The sequence below is a fragment of the Physeter macrocephalus genome, chromosome 18 (genome assembly GCF_002837175.3).
Source record: "Physeter macrocephalus isolate SW-GA chromosome 18, ASM283717v5, whole genome shotgun sequence".
Lineage (NCBI taxonomy): Eukaryota > Metazoa > Chordata > Mammalia > Artiodactyla > Physeteridae > Physeter > Physeter macrocephalus.
Genome location: NC_041231.1, coordinates 10078263 through 10092331, shown reverse-complemented (window position 1 = coordinate 10092331; position 14069 = coordinate 10078263). Strand labels below are relative to the sequence as shown.

Genomic DNA, 14069 nt, shown 5'->3' with positions numbered 1-14069 from the left:
TTGTGGCAGAGCCAGTTCTAGGATCCAGATCTCCTAGCCAATGGTTATTTCTGACTGCCATTTTAAAAATCTGTTTACCCATTTAGTTAAACTGGCTTACCCAGCCTTGTGTGGACTAATTCCTACAATGATTGAGGTTCCAGATTTGGTTCCTAAAGCACTTGAAGATTTTGGAGTCACTTTTGAATCATCAAAGGAAAGTTAAATGGTATTCAGCCTAGTGTCAAATGGATTCGGTCATTTTCCAGTCCGGATGCTTGCTTTTTGTACTCGTGCATGCCTCACGTGGGTAGGAGAGTTACTTTAAGGTATTTTCAAGCCGACCTCCCTTTACGAGTAAGTGATAAATTTCTCTTTAGTGGTTCATTCCTTCTCTGTAGCTCATTTTAGGTCGGGTTGCTCTAAGAAATTTATTCCTGGTCTTCTCGAAAAAGATTTCTTTTTCTTATTACCTTCCTGCCTCATTGCCTTTGTCTTTAGTGTCAGAAATATGATCATTCTTTGAAATTAGGCATCCACTTGTGGTATCTAAAGTAACATTCTAATTTATATAATTTAAACATCCCTTAGTCCCAACTGTACAATTGCAGATGGTAAAACCTAGACCCAGAGAATATTTGATAAACTAGAACTTAGCCTCCTTTTTCTCTGCTGGTTAAGAAAAGATAGCCTTGAAACTGAAGGTAGGTAACTGTGTAAGGGTGATAGACTGAACTGAACAAAGACGTCAGTGAAGCTACCACAATAGAGTTTATTTATATTGTTGCATTTATATTGTTGTTACAGTTACCATTTGTGGAGCGCTTGTCTTGCTCCCAGTCTCTGTGCTAAGTGCAGGTGAGAGTTACCCTCTAGATGAGAAAATCAAGGCATAGAGAGGTGAAGTAAATTGCTGGAGGTCAAATGAGAGTAAGTGACAGGACATTTGATAAGAGCCTAGGTTTATGGAGTCATACTTGAAAACTGAAACTCAGCATCTCTATATGAATGACATTTCCTGGATTGATACTATCTGGGTTCTTCCCAAATAAAAATTGAAGAGCCTTTAGACACCTGGTAAGATTGAGCCTTAATAGAGACTGTGTTGTTTTGTAAGCTATATAGGATTTTTTTTCTCTTTAATGGTCTATAAAGCTCTATAATTCTGGAGCTAGAAGGAATCCTTTGAGATGAAATTATTTTACTGCTTCATTTTACAGGTGAGGGAAGACCTTCCCCAAGGTCTTAAAATCAATTAGCTGCAGGATTAGAACGCATGCCCGCTGGCGCTCCAGCCAGTGCTTTTTTCACTGCATCAGGCCCTTCTCTTCTCTTCTCTTCTCTTCTCTGCTGGATAACAGAGAGGTAAATGCCTTCGGTGAATTTTTTAAGATGTGACGTTGAAGCAATGATTACTTACTCATGTAGTATGCCTGGCAGATGCCCTCTGTCACAGTCGATAGAGGGGAACAAAATAAAAAGGTGCCCCACGTGGTGGTGATGGCCAGCTGGACCAGAAGAGTTCCAGGGAGGCAGTGTCTTCATTCAGAGGGAGCGCTAGGCTAGAGGCCTTATTCTCAGAGCTCTCTTGATTCTCATAGGAACCTGCCTCTTAGACCGTGCTCTCACCTTCTCACCCAGGAGAATCCCAGATGCATTCTGTTTTCATGTCTGCTTCATCAGCTCTGGTCTGTAGCAGTTCCTCAGACTTTGGTTGTTTTTAGTGACCTTGACCTTGACAGTTTTGAAGAGTACTGGTTCAGTTATTTTGGTCTAATGCCTCTTAATTTGGGTTCGTCTGATGTTTACTTATGATTAGATGGGTTATATTAGATGGGGTTATTTTTGGAAAGAATACCGCTAAGGTGAAGTGCCCTTGTCATCATTATATCCAAACTACCTGATACTCACATGGCATCCCTGATGGTGTTAAACTTGATCACTTGTTTAAGGTAGAATTTGCCAGCTTTCTCCACTGCAAAACTACTATTTTTCTCCTTTGAGAGTGAGTCACTAAGTCGAGCCCACACTCAAGGAGGAGAACGATTCAGCTCTACTCCTGGAGGGGGAGGTATCTACATAGGTTGTTTGGAAATCTTCTGTAAGGAAGATTTGTCCCTTCACCTTCGTATTTATTTATCTCATCATTTATATCAGTATGGACTCATAGATACTTGTTTTATACTTTATAACTTTTTATACTTTATAATCCAGTACCACGTTATTTATTTTGTTGATCAGATTGTCCCAGCCTTGGCCATTGAGAGCTCTTTCAGGTGTCTCGGGTGCCCACTTCACATGCCCCCCATCCTTCTGTTTATTGAGCACTTCCTTACTTTCTGGTGTAGAAGGTGCTTCAGGCTCATCTTGTATTTTCCTTGCTGCAGCCCTAGAATTAGCCATGTAGCCATGGAGCCCTGATTCCTTCTGCAGGAGAATGGTATTTAGAAATCAAGATCTCCTTGTCTTTTGAGAGGAAGGAGACAGAAAAAGTGAAAGATGTTATGTATAACGTACGGAGGGCTATGGAAGCAGAGAGGACAGTGTGACAACCTCCACCGGGGCAGTCTTCACTCAAGACATGGTGTTTGAAGTTCAGTTGAGTTTTCCAGTTGGAGATCAGGGTTGGGGGAGCTGGAGGAGGGAGGAATGAGAGGAAATATATGTTAGCAATATCAAAGGCATCCGGCTTTTTAATTTGGTCTCACTATGGATTTACAATGGTAGTGACCCTTCTTTGATTTTCTCATTACATGAAAATTAGCAGTTTTCGCAGGTGAAGTCTCTTTGTGAGAGGATTTTCTCTGTGTGAGCCCTGACAATTGACGGCCCTTCCTCCCTCCCAGTTTTCCTTTCAGTCTTTCTTCCTTCCTTCCTTCCTTTCTAGTTCCTTCTAGGAACTAGAATGTATCTAGTTCCTACTCTCTTCCAGGCCCAGTGCAAGGCACAGGGGTGTGCAGAGAAGAATTTGACAGCCCCTGCCATCAAGAAGTTCTCTTGTCTGGTGTGAGGTCCTTTGGCTTTCTTCTCTTCCCTCTAGCCTTTCACCAAGTGTCTAATCGTTGATGATTTTGAAAAACAGCATAAATAGGAAAGAGGAGGGATTAGCAGTGTTTGTGTTGTGACTCTGACATGATACTTGCCTCACTCAGAAAGTCTTTTCTGTTCACAGATAACTATTGGTGTATATGATCCCTGTAACTTAGCCCAGTACCCTGGATGGCCTTTGAGGAATTTTTTGGTCCTAGCAGCCCACAGATGGTATTTACGTGTGTGTGTGTGGGGGGGGGGGGGTCTGTCTGTCTGTCTGTCTCTGTCTTTGTCTATATGTTTTTGACATTGTGCCTAACTATATCTATATTTCTGTTTTCCCAAATGGATTTTTTTCACTGCTGGCGTAGAAACCAGATAATAAATCAACAAATCAGTCGTGATGCAGTTTCCATCAGTGGTGAGCCTGTAAGCAGGTCTATTATGGAGCTTCAGACTCCGACCATACAGCCCTAAAGATATTTTAGAGTAGGGCAGGGCCAACAGCTGGAGGTCCCCATCCTGAAATTCTCTAGCCCTCCCTTCAGCTATCTGAGTCACGTTCAGATAGGATTTTCCCGTTGCTACCATCTGCCCTTTTTCCCAACCTTAGACTAAATAAAACAGAGGGTAATATACATTTGAAAAGATGCTCAACGTCATTAATCATCAAGGAAAGAAAGTATAACTAGATACTACTCATTAATAAAGATAATAAGATACCATTATGAAATACTACTACGTACTCACCAGATAATGAGATACTCACCAGAATGAGTTTAAAAAGATGAGAATACCAAGTGTTGTCAAAGATGTGGATGAATTGGAACCCTCAAACACTGCTGGAAAACTGTTTGTCAGTATCCACCAAAGTTGAAAATATCTGTAGCTCAGCAGTTTCCCTCTCGGGTATATAAAGCACAGAAGTGCATACTCAGATGCAAGCAAAACATATACAGGAATGTTTATGGCAGCATTATTCTTAATAACCAAACACTGGGAATAACCCAGATGTCCTTGAACAATGAAATGGACAATAAATAGTGGTATATTCACTGCAATGGAATGCGATGCTGTAGTGAATCTGAATGAACTACTGATACACGTATCAACATGGATGAATTTAAAAAACCTACTGTTGAGTGAAAGAGGCTGGACCTGAGACAGTACGTGCTCCCTGGTTCCATGTATGTAAAGGTCAAAACAGGCAAAACCCATGTCTGGGCTTAGAAGTCGGAGTAGGAGTCACTTTTGAAGGGGCTGGTTATGGACTGGGAGGGGGCATGAGACCAGCCCCTTTATATTTAGGGTTTGGGTATTTACCTTCGTGTCTGCTTTCCTTAAATAACAGTGTTCGCTAAAGATAGCTAGATTATAGATCGTCCCCAGAGGGAGAGTGTTATACTTGCTTGTCCTGGTGGTGAGTCTGTACAGCTGTGGGCTTCCTCACCACTGCCCGAGCTGCCGTCTCGTAGGCTGTACATTCAGGTGGGAGAACGGGGACCAGAGGAGCCCATGCTTGTCTTGGAGTTTCTTTTTAATATCTTGTGAGCTGTTTTTTTTTTCTGCATTTAAGATTCATTTGTCAGAAGTATTTATGTGCAATGTGAAATTGTTATATAAAACTCACCTAAAAAGAAATCATAGCCAGTTCAGCGCTCAGCCTCGAAACACTTGGACAAAGGAAGCCTGCGTGGATATGTTCAGAATCTCTCAGAGGTTAAGGTCATCCCCCGAGGGTGTCAGGGAGGCATAAGTACAATGAATTGAATCCTCTCCACCTGGGTTTGCCGAAGCTCTTACATGAGCTCTTTCTTTTCCTTCCTTAAAAAAAATAAAAAATAAAAATCTGGGCCCGACATCAGGAGTAGCAGTTTCCAGTCTGTTGAAGTCCTCTGCTTCCGGGACCGCACTCTGCAGGGGGTGAGAGACGTCACCCACAGCATCATCTTCGAAGTGAAGCTTCCAGAAATGGCATTTAGCCCAGGTAACTTGCCGGTCTTTGAGAATGCATATACTTATCATTTACCAGAAACCAAATTAGGTTTAACTTTTCTTTCATCCCTTCACAATGGCAATGGAGGTAGAAAAAAGTACAGCTCCTACCTCTTTGCCACTAGGAACTCTTTCCTGGAACAGAGGGCATGCTCTGCTGTTCAGACAGGAACAAAGGCAGAGATTGTCCTCAGGATATTTCCTCCAGGCAGTTTTTTCAGTCCTGAGAATTTTTTTTTCCCCTCTATTTTTTGTTTTTGCTTAACATAAAATCTTTATTCCTTACCATTCTTACAGGAAGAATGAAGTATTAATGCCCCTACATACTTATTTGTTACAAAAAGTTGTGTGTGATATTATTCTCCATATAGTAAGGCCGTCAGCAAAAGTGCCATTTCTCCTTCCACGTTTAATATTCTTCATCTGATCCTGTGTGGTAGGCATCAGCTATTCTCGCTGTTTCATAAGTTAGGAAACTTGGGCTCACAGATAATGTTATTTATATAGATGTGTGTGTGCGTGCGTGTGCGCGCGCGTGCGTGTGTAGTTGTACATACATGCATTTATTTATATATTTATATTTATGTACACATCACAAAGACAGAATAACACACCGAAATTTGAGTAAAATAAAGATAATAATACCCACCTCATGGAGAACCCCTTATGAGGAATCTGACTCCTATGTAAAAGACAGACACAATGGTGGCATATTATAGTTGCTTAATAAATGCTAATTTATGGTAATTTCCTATCTTACCCAAAGCCGAGAACCCTTTCCAAGATGATCCCTCAGATTTCTACGTGTTACATGCAGTCCAGAGTACTTGTATATACCTGCATGGTTTAATTTGCTCCTTACAGCACCTGCATTGTTCCAAGGAACATTGCTTTCTTTAATCTGTGGATCATGTGCCTTAATGTGAGTGTGTGTTTTGGGGGTGAGGGTTGTTAAAATCTCTGCTTCATCAGGCAAAAGAGGAAGCTGTTTACTTGCTAGTTTAGAGCCTTAAAATATCTATCGCCTCTCTGCCGTCTTTAGATATTTAATACATTTGATTTAGCACCCTCTTCTGGCACATTCTAAAATAGCTTCCACGTGATGTTTCATTAAGCCGCCACTGGAAGGTAGCTCCAGGGGAATGAGGTGAGCATGAACTAACCAGTAATGCGGCCTGGTCTCCACCTGGCAGGCCACCAGCTATTTCCACCTGTCACTCACTTAATCCTGCCAACCGCCTTTTGGGGGAGGCACTTTTCTTTCCATTTTTTAACATAAAGTCACTGAATTACTCTTACTCCCGGCTCCCAGTGATAAATCACTGATGCTTGGTGAAGCTGGCAAACTCAGGAAACACCGTGCAATTCCATTTGAAAAAGAGGTTTTCTGTAGCGCAGTAGTGCTGTCAAGTCTTTACGCTTCATATTGAGTGTAGATTATTTAGTTTAAGAAAGGCAGATGTTCCTCTTTTTTCATGTAAATTAATGTTTTCCCTCTTAGCTGTAAATAAATCCTTATAATAAATAAAACTTTGTAAAGTTATTCTGTATCGTAATGTGAACTGAAGGTATCCGTATGGTAGTGTCTTTTAATATTTCTAAGACATCCCATAGCTGCAAGGACAGTGTTATAAGAAATGCAATTTTGAATATCCTGTGTCTTCTTCTGCTCTTGGTGGTGCAGTCAAGCTCACTCTCCTTTGCTGATACAGAGTATTCGAGCAGCTGGCTGAGGGAAGCAGCGGACACTGCTGAGGGTGGGCGAGCCCTCCTTTCAATCCCTGTCCTTGATGTGCTCCTTCTCTTTGTCCACCTAGGGGAAGACAGGGCCTAACTTTCCCCTAAAAAATATTTTCTCATTAATTTGGGGTATGTCTAATAGACGTAGATTATATGCAAGCAGATATGATAGACTAAATATTATGGTCACCTATAGTATTTTTGTAAATTATCAGTAAGTTTAAAGTACATCTAATTTTCTTAAAATGGCTGTAACATCTTGAGTACAGAGATGTTTTAATTTGCAATGACATTTTGTGTTTGTCTTATAATTTCTTATCTGTAACAAGAGAAAGCTGAGGCCGGTGTTATTAATTATAGTACTAGACTGTGTTTCTGAATTTCTTGTCAAATTTCTGTGCATGTGTTAGAGAAGCATTTTTAAATTTAACATGAGAATAGTAAGAAAATCAAACAAAATATGAGTTAGTAACTGGTTTGAACTCTTTTTTTTCCCCAGAAAAATGATTTTAGAGTTCTTATCCTCTTTAAGAACTCAAATCTATTATTTCAGTTTTAATTTTTTGTGATGTAAAAAAGGACCACACCAGAGCACCTGAGTTAAAACAGGAAGGGTCATTTGTTTTTCGGCTCCTTGTTGTGAAAGATACCCTCAGCCAAGTAGCTTTTGAAGATAACTGACCCCCTTGTTTCCCATTGGTCCTCCTGTCCCAGAAATAAAAAATTGTGTAAAGCAAATCAACACCTCTAGGTCCCATAATTATATTGAGCACTGTTATTTTAAGAAACAAAGGTTGAAAGCTAAAAAGTTCCCAAGGAAAAGAAAAGAGAGATGTTGATAGAAATATAAAAGTAGGAGAATGTCCAAAGAAAACCAGTGTACAGTTAGAGACAAATGTAAAATTCCTGCCATAGTCCTGTATCTCTTAACCTTAAGTCAAGGAGCTTCTGTCCTTCAGAGACTGTTATTTCAAGCAGATATTGGAGGTGATGCTGGAAGGGTAGGTGGCTGAGTGAATTCCCTGCTAAGGAGTTGAGGCTTTATTGTGAATTTTGGGAATTCAGTGAGGAAGGGAGAACAACTGAGGTCCCAAGGTGTGGGGAGTGTAAGACTGGGTGGCCCCCATTAGCAGGATTTACAAGGTCGGGTTTCCACCAAGGAAGCCAGGTTTCCACCAAGGAAGCCAGGTTTCCACCAAGGAAGCCAGGTTTCCATTAAGGTGAGGAGGTAGCAGAAGTATTCTGCAAAGCAGTTGAGATTTTTAAGAGGATTTTGCAACAGTGGAATAGAGCAGCATTACCCTGAGTGTGTCCTCTGAGATTTTAATTGGTGTTACTTGTTGAGGGAGATAATGGAGAGCCAGGTAAGATTGGAAAGCTCAAAGCCAAGTCAGACAAAGTGGCTCCTTTACTGCGGGTTTCCCAGAGCTCTATCTGCCTCATGTGCGATGTGACGCTCCAGGTTTGGGTGGAGGCGGGGCAGAGGTAGAACACAGGTAGGTGTACAGAAGCATCTCCAGGCCCGTCAGCTGTGGGATCTGTATCCTCTCAGAGCTTTGCGTGGAGCACATTTTGAGCACAGCTGGAATTGGAGTTACAGAGGCACCCATTGCAGAGGTTAAAAGAGGTCAGCGGGAAAGGGAAAAGTCAGAGGAGAGGAAAGTCTGAATGGATAAGGATGTGCTTAAAGGAGAGGGCAGCTTAACCGAAGAGCAGTCCCTTGGACTGAGGTCTGGAGACAGGTAGGCGCAGTGATGGAACTGAGAGGCTGGGTGGAAGGGTAACGTAAGGATGAAGAGCGGAAGGGGTGCGCTCAGCGGAGAGGTACAGATCCAGGTGGGAACTCAGCAGAAGGTGTGCTGCAGTCACACTGGCTTGTCTTCCTAAGGTAGAAAGCCCTTCACAGGGTTAGACCCGCTCCAGATATATTCTTTTTTTGGAGCAACTTCCAGTAACTACAGAAGTTAGGGCAACTCGGGCCAGAGACCAGGGCTGTTTCAGAAGCCCTTCTGCGGGAAGACAGTGCTTGGGTCTGAGGGTCTCTAAACAAGACTCCTAGTGGCTCAGGAAAATGAGGAGGCAACTGAGGCAAGTAGATGCAAATTCTGGCCTGCAAACCTCCTTGAAAAAGAAGTGAACTAAAAGCTTATCGATGCGTGAGCCATCTTGCTGCTTTGACTTATTTTGTATTTTTCCCTCTTTCCCTAAACTTACTGTTTTATTTGCCTTAAGATTGTCCCAAGGCAGTTGGATGGGAAAAGAACCAGAAAGGAGGCATGGGACCAAGGATGGTGAACCTCAGCGAATGTATGGACCCTAAAAGGTATACTTTGGAAGCCGTTTTCTCCAGGGTGCACAGCAGGTTCTGTCAGGCCAAGAGCATTGCCCAGTTCAGTCCGGGGGTGCCTTCACACTGACAACGAGTGTTAATCCACTCTTGGCTGCCTCTTGATTTGTTTGGTTGTGAGAATTAATATTAATGATGGGTATCCTGAAGGACACACAATTCATGTTTCTCTAGACATTCTAAATTTCGTTCTTGCTTCAAGCTCAGACTCTCAGACCTGTGTACCTACGCCACCTTTTAGTTCTTTATTCATTGCCCTTTGATTTTGTCCATTAGCCTACACTGAAGGACATTCTAAGAAACATTTCACAGAAACCACTATTGTATTGAAGGCATGGTATAAGTACCCCCTTTATTGAGGAGACGGAAATTTCTCTGTTTTCAGTATTAGGAAAATCTTTCCTCATAAGCGGCTGGTGTGTTTTTTATCCCTGGACACAGTAACTCCTACACCTGGTCATGCTTCCCATTTCACCTTGGCTGCTGGGAGCTCAGGATCAGATTGGTGGCCCGTCACTGTGCAGTTGCAGAGGATAATGGTGGCATGTGTTCTGTGTGCTCACCTTTCTCCTTCTCGCTCACCCTCAAGCTTTGTTTTACTTTTCCTTTGATACTAATTTCCATAGTATTTGTTTCTTATTTTCTCATACAGCTACTTTCTGTCTAAAAAGGACAAGATTGGGGCATAAATGAGTGACTGACTAAATAAATAAATAATTCTCTCATTTTCTAGGTTAGCTGAGTCATCAGTGGATCTAAACCTCAAATTGATGTGTTGGAGATTGGTCCCTACTTTGGACTTAGACAAGGTTGTGTCTGTCAAGTGTCTGCTGCTAGGAGCTGGCACCTTGGGTTGTAATGTAGCCAGGACATTGATGGTAAGTTTGTGGGGGTCAGATGTTACCTCTAAAGCTGTGGCTTCTCTTCTTATTTCACTATACAGTCCACCTTCCATACCTGTGGGTTTCGCATCCGAAGATATGGAGGGCCTTGTATTTTATGTGAGGGACTTGAGCATCTGTGGATTTTGGTATCCCCAGGGGCTCCTGGAACCAGTCCCCCACGGATACCAAGCGACGACTACACCTGAGTGCCTTCTCTCTCCCAGACTCCTCCTGTTTGCTCTCCCTCCCTCCCTTCTCTTTTTCCTCCCTGTCTCCCTCTCTTTTTTCTTTTCTCAGTATCTCTTTAAGTATAAAAGGAATACATGCTTTTATTATAAGGTAGAAACAGGAACTCTCCCTCCACTCCCATCCCAAGTCACTTACCAGAATTAAGCAGACTTCACAGATTATTACACAAAATCTTTCCCTGAAGTTTTCGTAGGCATGTGCAAAAGCAGAGAGAGACATTTGTCATCTTTGCTCTTACTTATTTATTTATATTTACAAAAATTGGATCATAGCATACTGTCTATAGCACGTTTTTATTTTTAACTTAATATAACAATAATTGTGGTTCTCTTTCTATGTATTCCATATTATGGATATGTAGGATTTTATTATATGTCTTGTCCTCAATTTATTTAATCAATTTCAGCATATTTTTCTTTTAGAGACGCTGTTGAAGTGAACATTCTTATATCTTTACATGTCCATGGGATTATTTCTTTAGGGAAAAAGCCCTAGAAGTAGAATTACTGTGTTAGAGAGAATGTAAAACAGAGCTTTTAAATTTGCATTTCTTTAATTAGTGAGGGTTAGTATTTAATTTTATTTCTTTTGTGAATTTTATTTCTTCTATTCATGTCCTTTGGGCTGTGTTTCTTATATATTGACTAGGAGTTCTTTTTTTAATGGATATTAACCTTTTTTCTGTAATATAATGCAAATATTTTTCTCAATTTAAGTTATCTTTAGCCACATAAAGGTTTTTAAAAATTTGATGTTATTAAATATGGCAATCTTTTTCTTTATGGTTTACAGAACTCTTGTTTTTATGTTTAGATCTTTATCAATGTGGAATTTATTTTTGTTTTATGAGAGTTAAATATCTAACTTTTTTTCCACAAAGTAAATAGTCATTTGATTGAATGGCATTCGTTCAATAATACAAATCATCATTTTTCCACCTTTATCAAATACTAAATCTCCTTATGTACCTGAGTCTCTTTTTGGATTCTGTTTTGTTCCATCATTCCATTTGTTTGTTCCTGCATTCTTACTCACAGCTTTAACTCAAATTACAGTGAATTTATAGATAGATTGGGAAGGATTGACATCTTTACAATATTGATCCTTAGTTCCAGAAGCATTGTATATCTCTTAAATTATTTAGATCATCTTTGTAGCATTTTCTTTATTTAGGTCTCACACATGCCTCATTTAGTTTATTTTCACATGTTTAATTGTTTTTTTTCTTTTAAAGATATGTTCCTCCCACTCAATTTTCCAGTTGACTATTACTGTGATATATAGGAAAGATATTCTATCTGGCCATCTTTCTAAACTTTCTTAGTTATATTAGTTTTTTGTTTGATTCTTTAGAATTTTCCAGGTTGATAAGTTTTCCTCACCAACATTTATACCTATTTCTAGGATTGGCTAGGACTCCATGGTTTTGCTGAGGAATAGTGGTGAGAGTTGGCATCCTCATTTTGTTACTGATTTTAATGAGAAACTTCTTGTTTTTTCCTTTAATTTTGATATGTGATATTGGTTTCTGCTAATGCTCTTTTATAAATTAAGGAGGCAGATTTTTATTTCCAGTTTACTATGAGTTTACATCAGAAATGATTGTTGAGCTTGATCAAATACATCTATCAAGAAAATAGTATTCTAATGTTGAGCATTCCTGGAAAAAACCCTATTTGTTCATGGTATGTTATTCTTCTAATATACTGTGGGAGTCAACTGGTAATGTTTTATTGCTAGGTTTTACATATGCATTCGTAAGTCAAGTTGGTTTATAGTAATGTTTTTTTCCTTTTCTTTGTGGTGTCGTATATCTTATAGCTGAGTTATGTTACTTTTTTTTTTTTTTTTTTTTTTGCGGTACGCGGGCCTCTCACAGCGTCCATGGCCCACGGGCCCAGCCGCTTCGCGGCATGTGGGATCTTCCCGGACCGGGGCACGATCCGGTGTCCCCTGCATCAGTAGGCGGACTCTCAACCACTGCGCCACCAGGGAAGCCCGCTACTTTTAAAAAATAAAACTTTCTGCCTTTTTCTATGCTCCAGGACAGTTTAAGTGTATGACTTATCAGTTCCTTGATGGTTTGGCAAAATTCAGTTATAAATCCATCTGGGCCTGATGCCTTTTGGAATTTTGTTGGCAGTGAGGGCAGGGAATCTTTGGGAACTTTTACAAATGTTTCTATAGTCATTGACCCTTTTAGATTTTATACCTCTTTTGAGTCAGTTTAGTCATGTTGTTTTCCTAGAAAATCATCCATTTCATCTAAATTTGAAAATTAATTGATCTAAAATACATGTGGTATTCTCTTACCATCTTTTATTTTATTTCAATTTTTAAAAATAAATTTCTTTATTTCTCTGTTTCTTTTTTGGCTGTGTTGGGTCTTCATTGCTGCACGCAGACTTTCTCTAGTTGCAGCGAGCGGGGGCTACTCTTCGTTGCGGTGCGCGGGCTTCTCATTGCAACGGCTTCCCTTGTTGCAGAGAACGGGCTTTAGGTGCGCGGGCTTCAGTAGCTGTGGCTCGTGGGCTCTAGAGTGCAGGCTCAGTAGTTGTGGCACACGGGCTTAGTTGCTCCACAGCATGAGGGATCTTCCTGGACCAGGGCTTGAACCCAAGTCCCTTGCATTGGCAGGCGGATTCTTAACCACTGCGCCACCAGGGACGTCCTTCTTACCAACTTTTTAATCTTCTCTTTATCCTCTCTTTTATCTCTCCTTATTCCTAATGTTGAATATTTGTGCTTTCTCTTTTTTTCTCTTTTTCAGACTTGCCAGAGAGGCTTGTCTATTTTATCAGTCTTTCCAGAGAACTAAATCCTTGATCTCTTTATTCCGTAATTTTTGTTTTTGTTTTGTTTTGCTTCCAGATTCATTAATATCTACTTTTATCTTTATTCATTTCCTCCTTCTTTTTTGTGGAATTTATTTCATTCTTTTCCTAACTTCCAGAATTAGGTACTTAAGTTTTCTTAGCATTTTTAAAATTATAAAGTCATTATAGACCCATTGTAGAAAATTTGTAGAGTATAAGAGTTGTAAAGCAAGAAAAGAAGACCCATTTTTTGACTACATTTTCACTTATTTCTTTTCAGTGTTTGTTTAATGTATATTTAAAAATCTTATTTGATATTTAAAAATGCCCCTTGCTTTTACCAATTAACATTGTAAACACTTTCTCATGTCATTGAAAAGGATACCTAAAAAGCTTTCTTAATGGCTGTAGAATATGCCTTCTTGTATGATGAAACATGATTTACTGTGACATTCCCGTAATGTTAGACATTAACATTGTTTCTAGTGTTTTACAACTCTAAATTATGTTACAGAGAACATCTTTGTGATTGCATTTTTGTCAGTATTTCAGATTATTTCCTAAAATAGATTGCTGGAAGTAGGTCAAAGGATATGAACATTTAAAAAGTTCTAGAAACCTATTGCCAAATTGCTTTCCAGAAGAATTACACCAGTTTACATTCTCAATCAGTAAAATAGTTTCTTCATCACCCCATCCTCACCAGCATTGAGTATTGTAATTTTCTTTAATCTTTACAGATTAGCCATTTAAACTGTGTAGCATTCCAGGAAACTGAAAGTTCAGTGTGAGAGTCCACATGCACGTGACTAACCTGTGGCATGTTTGTAATTTATGTAGCTTTCTTCCCACTGCCAAGCATGTTCCCAGACTGCCTTCCTTGCTCTCCACTCAGCATTGCTTTAAGGAATGCAAAAATACTCCCGAAATAAATATCCCCAAGCCAAGCACCAGTGACTTTTGGATTTTCCATACCTTCATTCCCCCTCCATGGTAGTTTGCTTACCTGGTGAAAGTCACTTATAAAAC

At 40.0% G+C, this 14069-nt stretch overlaps 1 protein-coding gene across 1 annotated transcript in view; it reads left to right on the top strand.

The window, feature by feature from the left end:
* ATG7 (autophagy related 7) overlaps nt 1-14069 on the top strand; it is a 253122-nt gene that overhangs the window by 25645 nt on the left and 213408 nt on the right. Inside the window, exons 8-11 of the mRNA XM_028478750.2 lie at nt 3152-3240; nt 4875-4996; nt 8977-9067; nt 9825-9969. Coding sequence (XP_028334551.1) covers nt 3152-3240; nt 4875-4996; nt 8977-9067; nt 9825-9969 — 447 coding nt within the window. The remainder of the gene's footprint in view (nt 1-3151; nt 3241-4874; nt 4997-8976; nt 9068-9824; nt 9970-14069) is intronic.